Raw genomic sequence first — 23,781 nt, 5'->3', positions numbered from 1 at the left:
CATTTACTTCTCCAGGGAATCTTCCCGACCCAGCGATCGGACCCGGGTCTCCTGCATTGCAGGCAGATTCTTTACCATCTAAGCTGCACAGCAAAGTAAGCTTTAACAAAAACCTAGTAAACTTTAAAATCTTGTTACCAAAAAAAAGGAGGGGAGCTGTGAGCTCGGGGGAGCGGACCCCTCCCCTGGCCCCACGCTCCTCCCCTCCCCCTCCTCCCAGTGCCCCAGCACTCACCCCCGCCCTCCTCGCCGCTCTCCTCCTCCTCCTCCTCCTCGTCCTCGTCCTCCTCCCCGCCACCTTCGGCACCCTCAGCCTCCTCACTGTCCTCGTCCGAGTCGGTCTCCTCCAGCCACTCCTGAGATTCTTTAGGCAAAGGGGAGAACCAGTGTCAGTGCGGCTGCCCTGAGGACGCCACCCTCTGCCTAAACACTGGGACGTGAGCGCAGGGCCCACCCAGCACGTCTGGGGCTCAAGGCCAACACCTCATCCCTGCCTGTCACAGCAGGGCTGGGCAGGGAGGCTGTGCTCCGAGACAGGAGGGTCTCTCAGCCACTCCAAGCCTCTCCCCAGACTGAAGATCTGAAGGTACTTCAGCCTCAGCTCAGGACTCAGCAGTGGCCTGCCTGTGGTATGACAGGGCAGTGGGGAGGAGGGTCCACTCCGGGCACACAGGGCCCCTTGGGGAGAACAGGTGTCCAGGCCACACTGCCTGGGGTGAGTCCGGGGCTCACGAGTGGTGTTGGGGTGAGCCCACGCCCTCCCCGGGCCTGCAGGCACTCTCTGTGGGTGCGGGGTGGACGGCGCTCCCCCTCACCTGGGTCTGTCTCTACCAAGACCATCCACTCTTCCATCTTATGGAGGTCCAGGCAGTAGAGGTCGCTGAGGGTCACCTGGCGGTCGCCAGCCTCAAACATGCCACCGTAGAGGTAGAGGCGCCCGTGCTTCACGGCCAGCATGGCATTGGAGCGGGGGCTGGGCTCCACCGGGGCGACACCTGCTTCCTCGGGGCCGTCGTCGTCATCCGACTCCAGCTGTCCTGCCACTCCCGGGGCAGCAAGCACCTGTTTGATGGTGACCACGGTCCCGTCCTCTGAGACCACCTCCCTGACCACCTCCAGGGGCTCCTGGGCACTGGGCCCCTTCGCCGCCTGCTTGTCGGCACCCCCGGGCTCCGCCTTTCTGCCCCGCCTGCGCCTCCTCTTCTCCGCCTTGGGCCCCTGCGGACGGAGAGCGGGCAGCATGATGGGCGAGCACCCAGGTGTCAGAGGACCCCCGCCCCCGCGCCCGCCCCTCGTCCCGGGCCACACCCTGCCAGGGTGACCTCTCGGAGGGCCGAGCCACAGCACAGCACTCACGCCGTCCGGCCCCCATCAGAGGCGCCGGGGGACTTCGCCCGGAGCCAGTCTTCCCCACAGGGTGGACCGCCCTCCTTTTTGGCCCTAGGGCTGTGTTTCTGAGGCCCCCGACTGACGCAGCCCCAGGGAGCTGAGCCCCGGAACAGCAGCCCCTGAGCCACGCTCCCAGCCTGTGCTGGCATCAAGGGCAGGGGCGACCTGCTCCCCGCCTTCAGTGATGGTGAAGATGGTGACGATGGTGCCACAGAGCTCCACAGACCCAGGGACAGGGGAGGCCCTGAGGTGAGGGAGGTGTCGCAGGCCGGGGGCCCACGCTACCTTCAGCTGCCCTGCGAACCAGCGGTTCCTGATGGGGTCGTAGAAGTGCAGGTCGTTGAGGAAGTCCCCCTCCAGGCTCTCCTCCTCCTCCTCGTCACACACCCCCCCAAAGAGCAGCGTCTGGTGGTTTGGGGCCACAGCCACTGAGAATCCGGACCTCGGCGTGGGCTTGGCTCCAGAAGGGTTAATCCGTGTCCACGACCACTTGCCTGCCAAGGAGAGGAGGTAGGGACCCATGGACCTGCAGGAGGGCACAGCCGTGGTCTGTGCCTCCCGGGCCAGCCTCCCCAGGGCCGGTCTACGCAGAGGTCGCCCGTCCACACAGCCTCCCCACATTCGCCTGGCATACTGAGCAGGTGCTGTGAAGGCAGGGGTGAAGAGGAGGCCGGCCTACTGGCTCTGGGACCCCTCATACCACGCCCTGGGGCAGGCCAGCACTGCAGTCCTTTTTTGAGAAAAGCCACTATAAAGCACTGTTATAGCAATAAAAAAAACCTAAACTCGTATGTAGTGCAGGAGATGGCTGTAGGGTGGGGAGGAGGCAGTGGTTTCTCTCACCAAATCACTAGTTTTTGAGCTTTAAAAAATGAACAATGGGAAGACACCTAAGTGACTACCGACAGAAGAAATGGATGAAGCAAGATGCGATATATATACACAGTGGAATATGACTCAGTCATTAAAAGGAATGAAATAGCGCCATTTACAGCAACGCGGATGGACCTAGAGATGATCATCTGAGACAATATCATATGATATCATTTACGTGTGGAATCTAAAAAGAACAATATAAGTAAACTTACCCACAAAACAGAACAGACTCACAGACAGAAAACAAATTCAGGATTACCAAAGGGGAAAGTGTGGAGGGACAGATTTGGAGTGCGGGATTAACAGACATGTCACTGTGTGTAAAATCAACAGAGACCTACTGTGAGCACAAGACCTCATTCAGTATTTTACAACCTATAAGGAAAAACCATCTGAAAAGCAACAGAGATACTTAGCTATAACTGAATCACTCTGCTGAGTACCTGAAACTACACAACACTGAACATTAACTATACTTGAATTAACAAAAAAGAACAGTGGTGACTTCACCCCACCACAGGCCTTCCAGGAGTCTACTTCCCACCACTGAGCAGGAGGAGTGAGAGATGACACAGGCACCGTGAATGGACCGACACCACCAGGGTTTTTAACTCTGCATCCTCGGTGCCCCGGAGGGGATGTGGGAACTGTTTGAGAGGTGTCCGCAGGCCTGCCCGTGGGTGAGGGGGCACGTGCAGGGGCTCCCCACCAGCCCCAAACCCTCTGCCCACCTTCCCGCCGACACACAGCCGCCCACGTGGCTTGTCCCTGGCACAGCGCACACACCTTCGCTCCCATCCTCAGCCTTCAGCAGGAACATGTCGGAGTGCTGGGTGCCTCTGTCCACATCTTTCCTGACTCTCTGCAAAAGGAACAGGGAGCCGTGAGAACAAGTGCCACACCACGCCATGCACAGCCCCTCAAGCTCGTGGTCCCAGTTCTTGTGGAGGCGACTCGGGAGCTTTCACTCAGATCAGCTTCAAAATCTGAAACACGACAGGTTCCCTCCAAGCCCATCCGCACAGACAGAGCCCTCTGCTCAGGGCTACACCTGCGGCCGAGAGGCGAGCGCTGCTCGGGGTGGACGGGCTGGCGCGGGGACCTCTCCTGTCATCACACAGCCACCCTCTGCCTTCACCCCACGTGCCCTCCACCCCCATCACCTCCAAATATCAGGACTTGAGCTGTGGTCCAAGGACCGGATGAAACTGCAGACGCCGGCACAGCCGCTTGGAGGCTGCGCCGAGCTCTCAGCAGCACCGCCTGCCTCATACCAGGCCCACGGCCCGGGCAGACATGTGGCTCTCTAGAGCACACCCAGTGTGCACACTGCGCCTCCCGTCAGGGCACAGGCGTCTGGACGGCGACCTGGCAGGTTGGCTCTCCTGGGGGCTCCAGCTGCTGGGGCAACAGCTTTTACTTCCAGGTCTTTGTCCTTCAAACTCCCGATTTTTAATAAACTCTTAACTTCAGAGTATTTCTACGTGTACAGAAAACCTGAGCAGCTGGTACGGAGAGTTCCCATATGCCCTGCACCGTTCCCCTTCCTGTGATCCCGACTGCGTGGGTGCGTGTGGCACCATCAATGAGCCACACTTGAGCCCATGGCTCACTCACACTCCTGTTCTCCCCAACGTCCTTCTCCTGTCCCAGAGCCCACCAGGCTGTCGTGGATCCTAAGGCCTCCTGGGCCATGAAGACTGCTCAGACTGGCCTGTTTCTGGTGACCCTGAGGTTGAGGAGTGCTGGTTGTGTGTCCTGTAGAGCGCCCTCCACTGGGACCCGTCCGACACTGTTCTCATGACTGGACAGGCTGTGGGTTCCGGGTGGGCTCTCAGAGGTCAAGTGCCCCTCCATCCCACCCCACCAGGGGTGCGTGCTGTCACCGTGGCCACCATCGCAGACGTGGACCTGGGCCACCTGGCTGAGGTGCTCACCAGGTTTCTCCATGGTCCAGTCACCGCCCCCACCCCAACTTTCCAGCCTGTCCTTGTGGGAGGAGCGTCCCTCTGTGCAGCCCCTCTAACGGGGGCTGCGGGTCGTGTTCCACCTCCTGGAAGGTGGAGGGTCTGCCTCGGGGTGGAACAGTGCACAGGGCGTCTGCCTCTCCTCCTCGTGTATGAATTTATTCAGTCACTGGCTTGCACCCGTGCACCATCGGGTCTCCTCTGGACTACAGTCCGACACCACCTGATTCACTCCGCTGCTCACACGCCTCCAGCTCTGCCCCTGGGGACCCTCTAGGGCGGGTCCCAGGCCGATGATGTGCCCCACTGGCGCAGATTTCTTGAGTTTCCTGGGCTCCGGCACCGTTCACACACTCCCTGCCCCAGTTCTGGAATTGGCCGCTTCCCTGCAGAGCCCTGGGACTTCACTGGACAGTCCTTGAATCCCAGGTCTGGGTGCGAGGCCTTATCACTGGGCAGTATGGTTTTGTTCTCTCAGCTGAAGTGCACACGTAATTCATCTTGTCTTGTTTACTAATGAGTATGCGTTGTGTTTACTGTAAAGGGAAAAGCTATTTTCCTTTTAGAAAACGAAACAATCCCCATTCCGTGACTGGACTATGGCCTGAGCGTCCTAGAACCAAGGACGAGGCCAGGCCCCTGCCTCCTCTTTCATCCGTGGGGAAACTCACAGTCAGGCGGCCAGCCTCTGCGTGCCACAGTCCCCGAGACGGACAGTCCTCCCGTCCTGCAGGCTGACCAGGAAGTGGCTGCCACTCCCAGGCCCACCCTCCAGGCCAATGCCCCCCACTCACGGGAGCTAAGCCCACACCGAGGCCTCACCCACAGGGGCACATAGGGGAAGTCGGCGCCGCAGGCAGGTCACTAGAAACCAGTTACAGCCGGCGCAGCCCTCCCCCTCGTCCCCTTACACCTGCGGTATCCATGGTATTGCTCCACCGACAGCAACCATCCTTCCTAGACCAATGAGCGGAGCGGGTCTTCCTCACCGTCACGTGTAAACACGGCCCCTGTGGCCTGTGAGCCAGAGCCCCTCCCAAGCAGGCGCTCTGCCCACCGGGTCAATGGCTTCCACATAGCGGCCAGGGTGCAAGGATGCTGCAGCCGTCAGGGCTCCTCCTGGTGTGCAACGCCCCCATTCCACCCCCCGATCCTCACGGGGGTGACTGGAGCCCACCGTGCGCTGGTCTCTCTCGTGGTGGCCTGTGCTGTCCTTCCCAGTGACGCCCAGCATGCTGGCACAACACTCAGCCCTCCCACTGGAAGACACGGGGTGGGCATGACGCCCGGGGGCTGTGGCACGTCCACCTGGGGTCTCGGCTGTTCTCAAGGGTGAGCGGATGTTGACTCCACAGAGTGGTGACTCGGGCGTGCACTTCACACACAATTCCTTCCTCTGCTCACACGGACATCTGAGAGACGTGTGCCAAGTGTGACAGCACTAAGCTGTCACAGCACAACCGTCAGTGACCCCAGAGCCCAGGACAGCCTGTGCACGTGCCCCCACGTCCTCCTGCCTGGACCACGAGCTCTGGACCATGTCCTGAGTCTCCTGCTGCCCCAGCCTCACACTCAGAGCCAGGCCCTTCAACTGTCAGCAGGAGACAGCCCTGGCGGCTCCCAACTTCGGTGTGCCTGGTCCCAGCAGGGGGCACGCTCTGGCACTCCAAGGTGGCACTGCAGCGGACCGGACTCCCGGCCACTCTGAGAAAGGACTCCCAACAGCACTGGGGGAGGACTGGAGCGGGGGTATGGGGGCACCAAGCTGAAGGACACAGAGCTGCCAGGGAGGGGCCAAGGGCCCCCACGTCACTCCCGGCCTGAGCACTGAGACACAGCAGCAGCCTGACAGCAGAGCAGAAGGCCTGGTCAGCACAGGGGACACCAGGGCAGGTCAAGGGCACGCTGGGCCGCCTCGCAGCAGGTGGACAAACAACCCTACTGTGTGTGCTGGGGGCGCCCTCTGGACAGGCCAGGACGCACTGCCATAAACCTGCCAGGACTGCTTCTTGGCTCCACGTCCGAAGAGTGAGGCACACGGGGCCTTCCTTCTCCGCCTGCCAGCACGACTGCCGGCCAGAGGCCGCCCTCAGCACCTTGGCAACAGAGGTCAGTCTTTATCACCACTTCACACTGGTTCTGCTGGACTGACAATGGCAGGGATTTTTCAGAACTGGGGTTGATGATGGCTGAGGTCCCCAGATGGACTGTTTGTGGAACGCAGAAGCCACCAAGAGGTCTATTCCCATGAGCTAAGGGCTTGCTGACACAGGCTGCCTCCCTGGATGCTGCCTAGCTCAACCAGACACCCCAGGATGGGTGGTAAGGGCAGGAGGAGCCATGCGCTGCTCCTGTGATGGGTGTCCCCACCCAGACGAACCACACCATCACACCCGCGTCTTTCATCAATTCTGGTAAACCCCCAAGAAGGCAAACAGACCAGCTTCTCATTCCATCCAATGCCAAGGCCTGGCATCAGTGGGCTCTGAATCGTGGTGCTAGGACTGCCCCCTGGCTGTCTGTGCAGTTGTAGAAGCAGCGGTGGGGAATGAGATCCTGTCTTGATTAAAGTGGGGTCAGCCTAAGGCGGCTTGCTGTTCATCATCTTGTTTGGCTCTGTGGAGCATGTGCTGTGATTAAGAGGCAGCCCTGGCCACAGCCCACGTCTCTCACGTCTAGATGAGGCCCGGGCAGATCACAACTACAGAAAACTGACTGTTTTCCTTTCCAGAGCAAGGGCTGACCACTGGCTTAGTGGGGGTGGGGCAGAGAGGAAGGAGGGGGGGTGCACCTCGTGGCACACGGATGAGAACGCAGCAAGGCTGTACAGGACCTCAGTGTGTTCACAGAGGAGCAGACCACACACCTCTGTCCATGTCTCATCTAAACAACAGAAAAGACTTACGTTAAACTAACGTGCAATCTTATTTGAGGTTCTCATCGTTGGCAAGACTGAAAGCACAGCAGACAGAAGCCCCCCTGTGTCCCGCACATCTTACCTGTTTTGAGTAGCCACCATAGATGATGATGTTGCCCTGAGGGGTGACGGTCATCTGGCAGCCCGACCGGGGTGTGGGCCCAGTCCCGGATGGGGACAGCTTGCTCCATGTAAAAGTGTCCAGGTTGAAGGCATACACATCATTGTAATAGATGTAATCTCTGTTGTAACACAGGGACAAAACAAAGGGGTGGCAACATGAAAACGTGAACTTCACTTAAAATAAAGGTGCCTTTCCTACACACTGTGCCTTCTGAGGCATTCCAAAAGGCACAGTGGCCCTGCTCACGCCATGCTCCCGGGACTTCAGGGGCAAAGCACTCAAAACACAGATGGGGCCTTGAGAAGAAAGACGAACGGGGCAGGGTGGGTCTGCCCAAGTCACACACGGGGAATGGTGCCCTGAAGGCAGGTCACAGGCAGCCGTGGGCAAGGGGCTCGGGTCAGAGTCACATGATGAGAGGTGGGCCTGCTTCCGCAGGAAGGACACACGGACATGCGGAAGGAGCAAGCGGCTCCACCGTCGGACAGATTCCTGCCACTCCTCCTGCACTCAGGCACCCTGTCTGGGGCCCTGCGCCCACAGGCAGGCCACTGTGGCGATGGGAGACCCATCCATAGCAGGGCACTGGGAACGGGACGGGGGCGCATGTGGACTCTCTGACCCGCTCCCACCACCAAATGCACCCTTCCGTGGGAGCAAGGCTTTCAGTAGGTGAACTAAGGAAGCCGGGGGCTCGGTTCTTAAAGGACTTCATCACATCCCACTGTTTTCTCAGATTTCACGTGGCAGATATCTAGCAAAAAAATTCTACATGTAAGATAAATAAAACTGTAATTGAGTTCTCAAGGTCGAACTAATTTGTTTGATACAGATGATGACCACACAGATTACTCTTCACAAAACTTTAAGTTTTTTTGTACTCTTGAAACACTTCATAAACAGTCATTTTAACAATTATGAAGAATTCCACAACAGGGATAGCAGAGCAGTAAACCAAGCTCGGGGCCCTCCTGTGCGACTGCCCAAGCAATGTGCCCATGCCGTCAGCCCTTGCTTTAGGGATGGGCAGTGTCCTGCAAGTGTGTTCTAAGCGGCTCTTCCCAGAGAGCCCCCTCCTTACTACACCAGGAAAAGAGGACCCTCCTGTTGGTACTGACCTTGTACTCTCATGGAAGCCACCGAAAAGGATTAACTGTCTCTTCCAGGCCACCATTCGATGTCCACTCCGGCCTGAAGGACCACCTGGTGATCTAAAATTGAAAATATACAAAAAATAGGCACTTGGCAGGTGGAGGAGGAGGACGTGGAGCTCCCACAGACACATCAAAGCACATCTACGAGTAGAACGACTCACACAGAACATCTACTAAATGCCAGGCAGAAGACCTCAGACTTCCAAAAGCGCAAGAAAACCTCCACGTAACCAGGCAAGAGAAAGAAAAAGCAAACAAAATGAACGGATGTGAAAGGGGACCCACACCCATGGAGGGGCTGAGGAGCGGGAGAGGCTCTGCACCCAGGGCAGGCTCTGCACCCAGGGCAGGCCCCAAGCGCTGCCCCCGCCACATGACCCACAAGCAGGCCCCAAGCGCTGCCCCCGCCACATGACCCACAAGCAGGCCCCAAGCGCTGCCCCCGCCACATGACCCACAAGCAGGCCCCAAGCGCTGCCCCCGCCACATGACCCACGAGCAGCCCCAGGTGCTGCCCTACCACATGATCCACGAGCAGGCCCAGGCGCTGCCCCCACCACATGACCCACGAGCAGCCCCAGACGCTGCCCCCACCACATGACCCACGAGCAGGCCCAGGCGCTGCCCCACCACATGACCCAAGAGCAGCCCCAGGCGCTGCCCCCACCACATGACCCACGAGCAGGCCCAGGCGCTGCCCCACCACATGACCCACGAGCAGCCCCAGGTGCTGCCCCCGCTGTACGAGGAGGACACAGTCCACCACTACCACCAAGAGACCGCGAGCACCTGACAAGTGCTGCCCCCCAATCTGGGGAGCGCATGGGTGGCACTGGGCGCCAGCCACTGTCCTTGCCATCTCAGGAGCTCGCAAGCTGCCACCGCTAAGAAACTCAGAAGCAGGCACCGAGCACTGTCCCTACTGTTCCACAGGCCCACGGGCCCAGTGGCCACCACCACTGCGGGGACCCACAAGCAGGCACTGATCACTGCCCCATCATACCAGGTGTGTGCATGGGCCACAACACCCGCACGCCCCGTATCCAGGGAATAACAGGCAGCACACACGAGGAAAGGGGCAGAAGGCATCCAAGCCCGTATGTCGCAACAAAGACCAGGCGCAGCCCAATAAACACACATTTTTTCAAGAGTTTTACAGACAAGCAAGTTCAGTTCAGTTGCTCAGCCATGCGACCCCCACGGACTGCAGCACGCCAGGCCTCCCTGTCCATCACCAACTCCCAGAGCTTACTCAAACTCATGTCCATCAAGTCAGAGATGCCATCCAAAAGCTAAGGTAATTCAGCACCACCAAACCAGCTTTACAACAAATGTTAAAAGAACTTCTCTAAGCAGAAAAGGCCGTGAACTAGAAACAAGAAAGTTATGAACAAAAAAGCTCATCAGTAAAGGCAAACACACGGTAAAGGTAGGAAAGACCACACACAAATATGACACCAAACTCAGCAACCGTGAGGAGCATATAAGTGTAGGATATTAGAACTGCATTTGAAATTAACACCAGCAACTTGAAACAATCTTGTACATATAGACATAGACTGCTTTATCAAAGCCTCACAAGGGAGACTCCCTGGTGGCACAGTGGACAGGAATCCCCCTGCCAATGCAGGGACACAGGTTCGATCCCTGGTCTGGGAAGATCCCACGTGCCGCAGAGCAACTGAGCCCAGGTACCGCAACTACCGAAGCCCACGCACTCTGGAGCCCGTGTGCTGCGACTACTGAGCCCACACACCGCAGCTGGAGAGTCCACACGCCACATCTGAGGTCCAAACCAGCCAAATACATGAACAATTGTTTACAAAACTCACTCATATAACAAATTGCCAGCCACAGGTGTTAGCTTCTGCAAAAATCCCCCAGTGCGTTAAATGACACATTAGAGTAGATGGGCTTAAGTGATATTTGTACAACATCCCACCTGAAAGCAGCAGAATACACATTCCTCTCAAGTGCACATAGAACATTCTCCAGGACAGATCACAAGCTGGGTCACAAAGCAAGCTGCAGTAATTTTAAGAAAACCTGAAATCATATCAAGCATCTTTTCAGACCGTAACACTATGAGACAAAAATCAGTCATAAGAACTTTAAATAGCACAAACATGTGGAGGCTAAACAATGTTATTAAACAACCAATGTATCACTGAAGAATCAAAGAGTAAAAAAAAAAAAAAAAAAACCTAGAAACAAATGACAACAAAAACACGGCAATCCAAAACTGATGGACATGGCAAAAGCAGTTCTAAGAGGGAAGTTCACAGCAATACAATCTTATCTCAGGAAACAAGAAGTGTCTTGAACAAAAAAACCTAACCTTACACTGAAAGCAACTAGAGAAAGAAGTAGGAACAAAACCCAAAGTTAGCAAAAGGGGAAAGAAATCATAAAGAACAGAGCAGAGACAAATGTAATAAAAAGGAAAACAACAGAAAAGATTAATGAAACTAAAAGCTGATTCTTTGAAAAGATAAACAAAATTGATAAGCCTTTAGCCAGACTCACCAAAAAAAAAAAAAAAAAAAATGGGAGAGGGGTCAAATCAATAAAATTAGAAACTAAAAAGGAGAAGTTACAACTGACATCATGAAATATAAAGACTCACAAGAGACTACTACAAGCAATTATATGCCAATAAAATAAGACAACCTAGAAGAAATGGACAGATTCTTAGAAAGGTTCTGCTTTTCAAGACTGAACCAGGAAGAAGTAGAAAATATGAGCAGACCAATCACAAGTCCTGAAATTGAAACTGCGACTTAAAAACTTCCAACAAACAATAGTCTAGGACCAGATGGCTCCACAGACAAATTTTACAAAACATTTGGAGAAGAGTTAACACCTACCCTTCTGAAACTATTCCAAAAAACCGCAGAAGAAACACTCCAAACTCATTCCATGGGGCCACCATCACTCTAATACCAAAATTAGACAAAGATACCATAAAAGAAAATTACAGGCCAATATCACTGATGAACACAGACACAAAAATTCTCAACACAATACTAGCAAACTAAATACAACAACATATTAAAAGGATCACACACCATAATCAAGTGGGATTTATCCCAAGAATGCAAGGATTCTTCAACATTTGCAAATCAACCAGTGTGATACACCACATTAGCAAACTGATGAATAAAAACCATATAATCGTCTCAACAGACACAGAAAAAGCTTTTGACAAAACACCCATTTATGACTAAAAATCTTCAGAAAGTGGGCACAGAGGGAACCTAATTCAACATAATAAAGGCCATATATGACAAGCTCAAAGCTAACATCATTTCCTCTCAAATCAGGTACAGAACAAGGATGTCCACTCTTGCCACTTTTATTCAACACATTTTGGAAGCCCTAGCCATGGTAATCAGAGAAGAAAAAGAAAAGGAATCCAAATTGGAAGAGAAGTGATTATCTGTCATTGTTTGCAGATGACATGCAACTATATACAGGAAATCGTAAACATGATAACAGAAAACCATGAAAAAAAAGAAAGAAGACTACTAGAGCTCATCAATGAATTTGGTACGGTTGTAGGATACAAAATTAATACATAAAAACCTGCTGCATTTCTATATACTACAATGAAAGATCAGAAAGAGAAATTAACGAAGCAGTCCCATTTATTACATCAAAAAATAAATAAATAAAATACCTAGGAATAAATTTACCTAAGGAGACAAGAGACCTGTACTCAGAATATAAGACGGAGATTAAAGAAACTGAAGATGGGGGGGAAGGGGAGGAATTGAAACTAACATAAACAGATGGAAAGACATACCACGTTCTTTGGAAGAATCAACGTTGTCAAAAAAGGATACTACCCAAGGCAATCTACAGATTCAGTGCAATCCCCATCAAATTATCAATGGCATTTTTCATAGAACTAAGATTTTTATAATTGTATGAAAACATAGAAGACCTCAAATAGCCAAAACAATCCCAAGAAAGAAAAACGGAGCTGGAGGAACCAGACTTCCTGACACCAGACTACACTACAAAGCTATGGTAACCAAAGCAGTGGGGTATTGGTGAAAGAATAAACAAGTAGGTCAGTGGAACAGAAAAGACAGCCCAGAAACAGATCTCCTAAGTACAGTCAACCAGGACTTCCCTTGTGCTCCAGTGGCTGAGTCAGCCTGCCACGGTTTCAGGGAAGACCATGCACTCCATGGGGCAACAACTAAACCCATGTGCCACACCTACTGAGCCCACGCGCAGCAACTGCTGACGCTCACTCGCCCTAGAGCCCGTGCCCCGCAGCAAGGCAAGCCACTGCAACGAGAAGCCTGCACGCCTGTGCACCGCAATGAAAAATGGTCCCCGCTCGATGCAATGAGAGAAAGCCTGTGTGCAGCAAAGGACTCAGCACAGCCAAAACCTAATTAATCAATTTTTTTTTAAAGTACAGCCAACTGATCTTCGACAAAAGAGCAAAGGCAATACAATGGAGCAAAGACAGTCTCTTCAACAAATGGTGCTGGATCAACTGGACGTCCAAATGCAAAAGAATGAACCTGGACACAAACCTTACGTGTCCTTTTGCAAAAAATACTCAAAATGGATCCCAGGCCTACATGTAAAATGACTGACAGACAAGCTGGCCTCCCAGGCTGCTCAGCAGTGAAGAATTCACCTGCCAACGCAGGAGACATGGTTCAATCCCTGCGTAGGGAAGCTCCCCTGGAGGAAGAAACGGCAACCCACTCCGTATTGCTGCCTGGAGAACCCCATGGACAGAGGAGCCTGGTACGCTATAGTCTACAGGGTCGCAGAGAGTCGGACACGACTGAGTGACTGAGCACGCATGCAAGCTGGGCTGTATTAAAATTTAAAACTTATGCTCTGCAAAAGATGTATCAAGAGAATTAGAAGTCAGTCTGGAAGAAAATATTTGCAAAGAACACACCTGATAAAGGGCTGTTATCCAAAATAAACAACCCTTAAAACTCAAGAGTACAGAAACAAGTGACCCGATTTAAAAAGTGCTGACGTGGTCAAGCCAGGCCCATCTGCCAGCTACCTCTGCTCACCCTGTTCTGCGCTGGTGCTGTCTCCATCTGGCTCTCCCACCAACACAATCCAACCACCAAGTCCAAGCTACAAAGGATGGTTACAACCTGAGCCCCCCAGTCCAGCTCCTCTCTACAATTTCCACTTTTTTCTACAAAGCTTTCCCCCAAACCACGGGCCCTAAAAGATACAACAGAGACTCAAAATGAATGAGAAGCTCGAGCTGCCCATCCCAGCATCTCCCCACCAGCAAATCTCAGATGAATGACTCGTCATACGTGGCCATGAGGACCCCCAGGGTCCTTCCTTATTCCAATCTAGAACAAATCCCTTTCTCTCACCTTTCCTCGAAAGCCTCAGCATCCCAGTCTCTCTCTCCTAATGCCCGGTTTACTAACATTCCTTTTAACATGTCATTCAAACTGACCAATGTACTCAGCCATGGAAAGTCAACCAAAAACTATCTGTCCCCGTCAACTATATCCTGCTAATCCAATCTTTAAGCATCAGCCTTGGGGTAGAGTCACCATATGCAGATGACGACCAGGATTTCAACTTACTAAATCCTTCTTCCCTTCTACCATGGGCAGTTCTTCCAAATGCAACCTACAAGGAAAACTCAGCCCCACTTCAATTTCATCCTGCTTGATTTGGTCCACAAAGATGACTCTGAAAGCTGAATTTGCCAACCAACTTATTTGCTTTCCCCCCTAGCTTTTTATCACCCACAAACCGACTAAGCATGTTTTCTCATGTAAATTCATGATAAAAAACACCAGAAGGACAAGTTCAGAAGGAGGGGCTGTGCCAGGCCGCGACACCACAGGTCCACGCCTGTACTCTCTGCAGAGAGGAAGCAGCACTGTCCTCGGAGCGGGCTGCAGGCCACACCACCGCCCCATGCCCCCGTGCTGGGTGCCACGGTGACAAGCTCCAACATACAGCTACCTACACAACAGAGAAAGTGAATGAGAAGAACACCACCTTGCTGGGTGTGCAGCAGACTGCCTTTCTGAGGAACTTTCTGTTATAACACTTTACAAATATACAACCTGGGAAACAGGTTTTCATTCAAAAGCTAGTAGATTCGCTTCCAATTCTACTTCCGAAAAGGTACACAGGAGAGCACAAATGTTCCCAGTGCTACTCTAGTAACTGTGACTGCAGAGGCCCAGTGACCTACAGAAACAGTGCCAGCAAGCCAAGCCCCTAGATGACCCCCAGGGTGGCCAGGTCAGGGCCTCCCACCCAAGAACCTGAAGGGCATGTCATCCTTCCGTGGGCCAGGCACGGAGGACTCAATTAACTTTCCTGGCAGTAGCCAAGTACGGCTGTGTTTTGTAACCAAAATGGGAATTTTTTCCTATAAAAAGGCTCTATATACCCCATCAGAAAAATAAACTCACCCAAAAAAACCTGTTTATATTTCAATCTTCAACAGGCACTTTTCAACTGCCGTCACTCCTAAATATGGAGTCTTAAAAAATTCACATGTCCTACTCAGCCAGATCTATAAGCAGCACAAAAATACATGTGTCCTGCCGTGGGAGGGAGAGCTTTCAGCACATCCGAGTTACGTGTGGTGCGGCGCTCTGGCAGGGCATGCTGCCACTCAGCATCACCCAGGCCCTTTCCAACCCACCGCTGCAGTGACATTTACAGAAAATGCACACACATCAAGTAACTCCATGGGCTTCGGATACAAACAGAGCGTTAGGCACTCAGTATGCAAATGCGTCCCCAAGTTATTTTAAAGTTTACACCTTACAAAAGATATGCCATAGTACCACGCTGTTCCTGAGACATTTACTGAGCAGAGGGAAAAATTTCTCTCGTAACCCCAGAGATTCAAGGCCACACAGGCTGAGCTGATGGGTAACGATCTAGCGGCCCATCCTCAGAAAAAGAAGGGACCTTTCTGCAAGACTGGTTCTGACGTGGCCGGAAGCCGGACTCAAACCACAGGGAACAGCATCTTCCCCATAACCAAATAGGTACCTTCAGAATCTGGCCCCACTTTTCCAAGCACCACTCAAAAAATAGATTTGGGGAGTTATTAAGTATTTAATCACATTGCACAGAATAATTAGCAGCAGTTTCTAGAATCCAGGCAGCCTATCAGAGCTGTATCCTTCTTTAACTATTACGATCAGTACCGAAACCACCATTCGTGGGGGTGTTCATATAATAATAAACTACCACAGAGAAGTCTGTGCTGTGAGAGACAGGTGCTCAGTAGCTCAGCAGTGTCCTACTCTTTGTGACCCCATGGGCTATAGCCTGCCAGGTAGCTCCATCCATGGAATGTTTCAGGCAAGAATACTGGAGCAGATTGCCATTTCTTCCTCCAGGAAAGGCAGGAGACAGGACAGGTGGATAAATGTCAACTGCTGCCTTTGCATGTCCACAGAGCACAGCCCACTCTTCTCCCCTACTTTCTGGAGGAAATGCAGCTGAGCATAGGGAGAGAGGCTGTATGTTATGAAAGTAAAAACAGGATTCGTAGACAGAATCTTAAAATCAGGTCAGTTGTGCAGGCACCTACCACCGAAGGCAGAGACTGAAGGGACTCTCAAAACATCTAGTAAAGCTGGTCACGCTTGCCGAACGTAAATCGGGAGGCTGTGCTGACATTTAACCTCTGGTCTCCTTGACATTAGTAACACCAGGACTTTTCCTCTTGTTTTCAAACTGTCGTGACGTCTATTAAACATTGCTAGAATGGAGAGCGTGCATAAAGGAAGACAGCCAAGTCTCCAAAGGGGCTACTCGTAAACGTGCTACAGAAACATGGGTAGGGCAAACAGGGAGGACGAGGCAGACGTCTGGGAATCACCTGCTTCCCAGGAGAAAAGCCTGCTTAGAAGCCAAGAAGGGACTTCCCTGGTGGTCCAGTGATGAAGACTACGCACTCCCAACACAAGGGCATGGGTTCGAACACCGGTCAGGGAACTAAGATCCCACACCGTGTGGCGTGGCCCAAACAACAACGAAAAGAACTATGACCCTCAAACACTTCTCAGGACCATCAGGCTTAAGCCCACTCCCCACCCCTATTCTCCATACACGCTCTGGGAGACCAGCAACACTGTGATAAGGCCAAGGCTGTGGGTATCCCCCACGTTGACATCAAGGCACTAAAGGAATTCAACAGGAATAAGAAGCTGGCCAAGAAGTATGATGTGGTTTTGGCTTCAGAGTCTGATCAAGTAGACCCCACAAATGTGGGGCCCAGGCCTGAAGAAAGCTGGCAGGTTCCCTTCCTTGCAGACCCACAATGAGGACACGGAGACCAAAGTGGATGAAGTGAAGCCCAGGATCAAGTTCCAGATGGAGATGGTGCTGGGTCTGGCAGTGGCTCCTGGCCCCATGGAGATGACAGACGAGGAGCTCGGGCATAATATCCACTTAGCTGTCAAGTTCCTGGTGTCATTGCTCAAGAAAAACTGGCGGAAACGTCCAGGCTTCATACATTAAGAGCACTGTGGATCAGCCCCCGTGCCAGTACTCAGGCATGGCTCCATAAACGCTAATTCACAAGCTGAAAAAGGTTCTACAGACCCCAGTGCCGATATAACCCGTCCCTGCTGCCTTCACTGTTGGGTAAACTTTTCTCTCTCTCTCTTTCCCTCAAACTACACCCAGAAGAGTAAAAAACATTTCCTAGAAAACGAAACTTTTCTAGGGGTTCTAATACTTTTCTAGAGAGCGGGGCCAAATCCTGGAGTCTGGAGAAACTCAGTTCACAGTGAACTCCTGTTGCACTTTTCCCAGGACTGGAGCCCACACCGTGTGGATTCCCCCGGGCTCAGCAATATTCCCCAGAAATAGCAAAACCAGCCTTCATTTTGGCCGCAGCTCCTTCCCTTTGCTTCTCGGTCACTAAGAAAAAATCACAGAGAAGCTGCCAGCAGTCACCGCTCTCCCCACCATGGCCCTTATGTCGGCGTGTTAATAACCAGGCCCAGTGACCAGCAGCAGCAGCCCCAAGACAAAGCCCACCCAGAGTAATCAGTCCACCGGCTTCTCTGCAGCTATGCTGGGCCTTCGTCAATTAGGCCCTCATGTCCCTGCCACACAAGTGGGGAGGTGCTTCCATTTTGCAATAAGTAGTAAATCACAGAAGCCATATCCACACTCTTTTTCATTGTGAAGGATCTAAGAGGCATTTTACGTGAGTTTTCTTACAGGGCAGCAGACGTTTTTCACATCAGTGAACAGTGCCTAAGATAAGCATGAGACCCGCTGGTAGGCGAAGCCTCCAGCTGAGATCCAAGGCCGTCTGCATCAGGGTCACTGAGGAGTGGGGAGGGGCTGCTGTCAAATGCAGATTCCTGAGCCCATTTTAAAGAGGCTCTGGATCAGATGACGTCTGGAGGGAGGAGGGCAAGAAGATGCATCTTCAGAGCTCCCCAGGCATCGCAGTCCAAGAATCACCAACACAGGTGTCCGCTCGGCTCTGAGCCCTCCTCACAGGCTGACAAGTCTCCCAGCCACTCCACCACCAACTTGTGTTATCAAACCTCCTGAGTCCTATAGGACACCCCCTCTTAGTGCAGACGAGGCAGCCGCCCCGCGGTAGTGCCTGCTGCTGTGAAGCAAGGATGGAGCCTGAAAACATGTAGAAACACCCCAGACAAGACCCCTGGGTGCTGCTCAGAGCTGTGCCCACAGTGCCACAGGAGAAGGCTCTAGGAACACACGCCCTCTGACTGGAAAGTCTACTTCTGGGCCAGTTCAAAGGTTACTGAATGACAAAAAATAAACCTAAGACTCCTAAGAGCAGGTATGTGAAACGTTCCTGGGGTATGGCGTGGGAGGGGGGGCCCTGAGGATTAGAAAGGTGTTAATTCTCCCTAGGTGCAATCTACAAACTGCAATCCAATCGAAATCCCATTAGAATGGTTAAGGACAGAACCTGAAAAATTGATCCTAAAGCTCTTATGAAAACAATGAGTGCATGGCAGAGTAATTTTAAGTAAATGAGAAAAACCTGGCTGTAAAACCATATAGCAATTAAAATGGAGCACGATACTAGAACAGGTACAAACAGAAGATCTAGGAGTCAGAAGAAAACTTGGAAACATCCAGACCTTTCTGGACCGTGTGTACACAAATGCACTTGTGTGTGCGTGTATGTGTGCACACATGTGGCCTGCAGCTCACTCTGGCCCACTCTGCAGGCACGTGTGTGTGCACATACACTCAGGCATGTGTTGCTCCGCATCTTCGTTTCTCGTGCATATACTGTATTTCCATATATGCTTTCCTGTATGAAATGAAAAGCAGTATCTCTTTAGGGTCTGTTCCTAAAGGTGAATGGGGTGGATGGCAGGCGTGCAACAGGAAGCTGCCAGCGCTCTAGCCAGCATAACCTTGCTTGCCTCGCCCACCCCACCAGACTGCCCCAACCTGCTCTGGGAGCCCTCGAGGCTGCTGTCGTACATCCAGGAGCTTGCTGTTGACCGCTCGACAGAAAGTCTCTATTCTGGACACAAGCTCACTCTCCGCTGTACAGCTGCCATGACTCCCCACTATCCTGGTGGCGTCATCCCTGCTAGAGAAGGCTTCCTACTTACCATGCTCAGGCAGTCCCTCTCCTGTGGCTTCTGGAGTGTGGCTCACTGAGGACCCCTCCCTGAGACACCTGCCCCCTACCCATGGTGTCCGCAGACCCTGTAACAGCAAGAAAAGAGGCCACACAAGACACGCTGTCCTGGCCGTTTTATGGACCACGCTGGGCTGGGCAGCACGGGGGCTCCAGCCCAGCGCCATAACAAGGGGAATGGAGGCAAAGAGAGGAAGAGGCAAAGCCAGGGACACAGCCTCCGTGCCCTGACTTCCACCCCGCAGAGACCAGGGCTCTGGTCAGTCGCACAGCTGCGCCCTGCCACTGAGCTCTTCCTAGAGCTCAGCACAGCTCTGCCCCTCTGCTCATCTCCTCACGAAGAACCAGAGACCATGGCCCAGAAGGCCGGCTTGGAAAAAAATCCATCAGACAAAAAGACAAGAAATAAAGCACCTGACACTTTCCCTGCCACACCACTCTACCCAGGCTGGAACAGAGGCTGAGCTGTGTCTGCACTTCCGTATTAGCATAGAGCAGCCTCCACAGTATTTCTTACAGAATTCTCCGCCTTCAGTTACAATCAACAATGAAGTAAAGACCTGCTCAGCAGGAACAACTTCTGACTCAGGACGGAGGCTTCAAATGCTTTGCAAGCGTCACTGAGCTAACAGCAGCAGAGCGCAGCTTGAGTGGGACTCTCAGCTGGGGCTGGAGTCCGTGGCCACGGGGAGCCCTGCAAAGGGCAGTGACTGTACATCTCCGGTGCCTCCCTGCTTCCTTGGAACGAACACCTGTCACAGACCTGGCAAGGCTGAAGGCCACAAGGCAGCACGTGTCACACACAGCCTGGCAGGCCACCGCGGGACACGCCACCACATGCCACTGCCATCACCATCAGGCCTGCACAATGTGCTTTCCCAGAGCCACGTGCTGTGAGCTCCAAATGCTGGCAGGGGACAGGCATGGGCCCAGGGGTTGGGCTCATCACCCAGCACTTTACCTGACTTGCTCCCAGGTCTTGGTGGCCAAATGCAGCACCCAGAGGTCCTTGTAGTGGTAAAACTGCTCTCCGTCAGGAGAGGCAAACTCCCCACCAAAGATCCACAGCTGCCCACCACCCTGGGGCACCACCACGGCCTGTTGAGAGAATGGTGATGGGTCAGGGCACAGCCAGACAGCTTTCAGTCCAACTGGAGACCTCTCCCTGGTCACTCGGTTCCAAGCCCACACCCCAGCCTCAAAGGCCTGCCCCTCTGGTTCTGAAGGCCCAGGACTCACAGGTCACACGGGACTATGCAGGACTGCCTGGGCCGACAGAGCCACAGTCATTGGAGGCCAGTGGGCAATGGAGCCCCTCCCTGGAGGGCCCCCCACCCAGGGAGGGCATGGCTGGGGGAGACTCAACTTGGCTGCTCTTATGTGAATCACGTGAGGGGACAGACTTCACAGAAATCACTTCTGCCAGTACCCCAAAAATGTGGGGGTGCTACCTAGTCAGTGAATGCCTGTAGGGGGCAGACGGAGAGCCACCCTGCCCTGGTGTCACCAGTCCCAGGGCTCTGGCAGCAGGGCAGGCCACTGGGCACATCTTCACACCAAGTGGCCGAGTAGCTCCTGGCCGGGGGCTCAGAAGCAGTGTCCAAGGCAGCAGGCACTGTGTGGCTGGGACAGGAGAAGTGGGCTGGGGCAGCTGGACACGAGGCACGCCCAAGCATTCTGGGTGAACGCCTCCTGCCCCAGCAAACCTCCACGGACAAGCACACACTGGGCGGTCAAACAGTGGTTCCCAGGACGCCGCCTCCAGGCACCCTCGGAGCACCCCAGGCTTTCACTGCAGCACAGGCTGTCACTTAACTAAGCTTAATGCCGCAGAATTGTGGCTCCATCACCATGCCGCCCCTGCCCTGGACTAACTGGAGGGTCCCGGTGACACATGCAGGGTGATGTGGCCCCCCACGCCATTTCCACTCAGTTCTGTGCACCCTCTCAGCATTGACCTATCAGAAGACAAATCAACTTCCTGTGACTCTAAAACCCCAGTGATTGTAAGGAACTATTTCAAATCTTCAAACCAGACATGAAAATTAGCTTAGGCCCAAACATAACACATTTTTCTGAGTTTAAAGAAGTTTGGGTGGTATATTCACGCTTTGCGATACAACGCAGTTTTGAAATATCTTATTATAGAAGCTATTTAATGCCTGGGATAGAATTACAAACAATGCATCAACTGGGAAGAACAGTACAAAGAAAACACACACATATGCGCTCAGTTGTGTCCAACTCTTTGCAACCCCATCGACTGTAGCCTGCCGGGCTCCTCTGTCCATGGGATTCTCCAGGCAAGAATACAGGAGTGGGTTGCCATCTCCTCCTCCAGGGGATCTTCCCAATGAGGGAAGGAACCCACAGCTTTTGTGTCTCCTGCACTGCAGGCAGATTTTTTACCACTGAGCCCCCTGGCCCACTTTGGAGTGATTAATTTATGTATTTGAAAATAAAGCAATAAATTCCTTTACAAACACATGTTCACACACACATATACATACTCACAGTTGTTTTGAAGTAATGGTTTGAACGGACTGAAGGCCACCGTTCCCTGGACCTAACAAAGGTCGAACACCGTCCAGTGGCCAAAGCAGGACAGCTCTGCTCCCAGGCCGAGGCAGGGCTTCCCCCACCAGTGTCTACCTTCCTACGTGTCACACAAGGCTGTACGCTTCCCAGGCATTTGGGTTTCTGTGTTGTTGTCTTCAATGGAATAAAGTCATGTCCAGAAAACCTTAAGGTCACAACTCTCCCTCCAAAGGCCAAAAAAAAAAAAGGCACAATGGAGTCCAAAACAACACACAGACTCTGTGAGTGGATTCTGATGTCAGCCACATGCACCCACTTTGGGAAAGCCGAGTCCTAACAACTTGCCAGGCCACCAGGACCAAAGAAAACAACCCAGGAGACATAATAAAAAATGGTAAATGGGTCCTTTTGTTGGTGCATCTCAGCCCTGGAAGTACGCCTCGCGTGTAAAAGATGTCCAGTTCCCAGTGAGCAAGCCACCCCTGCTGCTCAGGTGGAACGTGACAGAGCTGTGACTGAGCTGCAAGGAAATGCCTTCTGCAGCTCCCCTGGGCACTGTGGGCACAATTCCAATCACCCAGGAGTAGGCATTCTGTAAACACCGACTACTCACTGCTCATGCACACACAAAGGCTGACGAGAACAGAGGTGACTCTTTATTTAAACCATAGGGAACTGTTTGTTCTACTGTTTGCAAGAACGTGTTTTGTTTCAAGTGAGTTGTTGCTTCGGGAAAAACAAACCATCAGATGAGTAAGAAGAGGTGAACTTCAGCTGCGCCCAAACCCCTCCTCCCCCGCCCTTCAACTCTCAACAGTCCTGCTCAGTCCACCCAGACAGGAGCATCTGAACATTCTACCCAGGGAGGGTCCCGGGAGGGGAGCACCAGGCAGACCTGATGAGTGAGGTCCACGAGGCTGCTGGGCACACCTTCGGGGGCCTTGTGGCCTTTTCCTTTCTCTCACCAGCTGTATTAATTTTAGAAAATGGCATTAAATTTTCAAATTACCTGCTAAAATAAACTTCACCCCCAAAAATCTAGGATCTCAGAGAAATGACAGAATGATGGGTACACATATAAGATTTCTCTTTCTACTCCTTCTACCCGTGATTGATTAAAGAGAAGATAAAGAACGTGGCTTCTGTTACCACATTCATTAAACTAGTCCAAAATGAGGAAATTTTTACATCTCAAAATATAATACAGTGGAATTTGAACTATAATGATCTCTAGGCAAAAGACTTCACCCCCAATTTTCTGTTTCCCATAGCTCTGATTTGTTGGAAAATTCACAGAGTAAATAGCAAGCCAACCTTACCTACAGGGATAAAGTTAAGTCCTAGACTCAAGAAGTACTCACAAGATATACATATGAATCAGAGCCTGCCCAAATGACTGAACCAAAATCTCAAAGACTCTTATGATACTAGTTCTTCAAGGACAGTTAATAACTAATTGAAACAGATAAGAAAACACCACCAAAGAAGCCCCTCAGCCTGCATGCCTGGGGCCCGGGAACTGGCCGGGCATCGGGCGGAGGCACTTAGAGTACTCCTGGACCAGGACAGGACTCGGTGCTTAGCCTGGAGGCCGGGGTGCACACGTTCTCAGAGCTGGAGTAGGCTCAGGTGAATGGACTCGAACTTATCAAGAGCCATTTACTAATTAAAACCCAGGCTTACTAAGATCTAGGTTCTAAATCAAAAAGCAGTGCACGCTTCTCTTCCAAAATATGAACCAGTCCAAATGGCTGCAAGCCTTGCTATGCACGAGACGTCAATGCAGTTCAGGCAGGCAGGTCCCCCTTGTGGACCCAATTTCAAGTGAGGAGGCTACTTCTGAGCACTGAATTAGGAGGAGAACCACAGTGTGGAGGAATGTTTCAGTCACGCCCTGGGAGGCTGACACTGGAGAGGTTTCACTCTTTCAAACTACCTTTTGAGCCCCAACACTGTTTCAAATACTTAGTTATAAGAATGAACAAGAGAATTTCTCTGGTGGTCCAGTGGGAGTCCGCCTGCCAATGCAAGGAACATGGGTTCTAGTCCTGGTCTGGGAAGACCTCACATGATGCGGAGCAATTGAGGCCGTGCGCCACAACTACTGAGCCGCATGCCCCAGGGACTCTGCTCTGTGATGAGAGAGGCCACCGCAACTAGAGAGCAGCCCT

At 52.5% G+C, this 23,781-nt stretch overlaps 1 protein-coding gene and 1 pseudogene across 4 annotated transcripts in view; one reads left to right on the top strand and one right to left on the bottom strand.

The window, feature by feature from the left end:
• Positions 1-23,781, bottom strand: part of KLHDC4 (kelch domain containing 4) — a 31,540-nt gene that overhangs the window by 819 nt on the left and 6,940 nt on the right. For 2 of the 4 annotated variants that reach the window (XM_027513848.1, XM_027513850.1), the window contains exons 5-11: positions 20,034-20,170; positions 8,392-8,484; positions 7,232-7,391; positions 3,052-3,127; positions 1,675-1,883; positions 816-1,218; positions 236-364 (exon numbers count right to left, since the gene is read on the bottom strand). In XM_027513848.1, coding sequence (XP_027369649.1) covers positions 236-364; positions 816-1,218; positions 1,675-1,883; positions 3,052-3,127; positions 7,232-7,391; positions 8,392-8,484; positions 20,034-20,170 — 1,207 coding nt within the window. Of the gene's footprint in view, positions 1-235; positions 365-815; positions 1,219-1,674; positions 1,884-3,051; positions 3,128-7,231; positions 7,392-8,391; positions 8,485-19,043; positions 20,014-20,033; positions 20,171-23,781 lie in introns of those variants that run through there. The other 2 variants (XM_027513851.1, XM_027513849.1) reach the window with 2 other exon arrangements.
• LOC113875778 lies at positions 16,366-19,033 on the top strand (annotated as a pseudogene).

This window comes from Bos indicus x Bos taurus, chromosome 18, assembly GCF_003369695.1.
Source record: "Bos indicus x Bos taurus breed Angus x Brahman F1 hybrid chromosome 18, Bos_hybrid_MaternalHap_v2.0, whole genome shotgun sequence".
NCBI lineage: Eukaryota > Metazoa > Chordata > Mammalia > Artiodactyla > Bovidae > Bos > Bos indicus x Bos taurus.
Note: the sequence above shows the minus strand (reverse complement) of the source record. Positions and strands in the feature narration are given on the sequence as shown.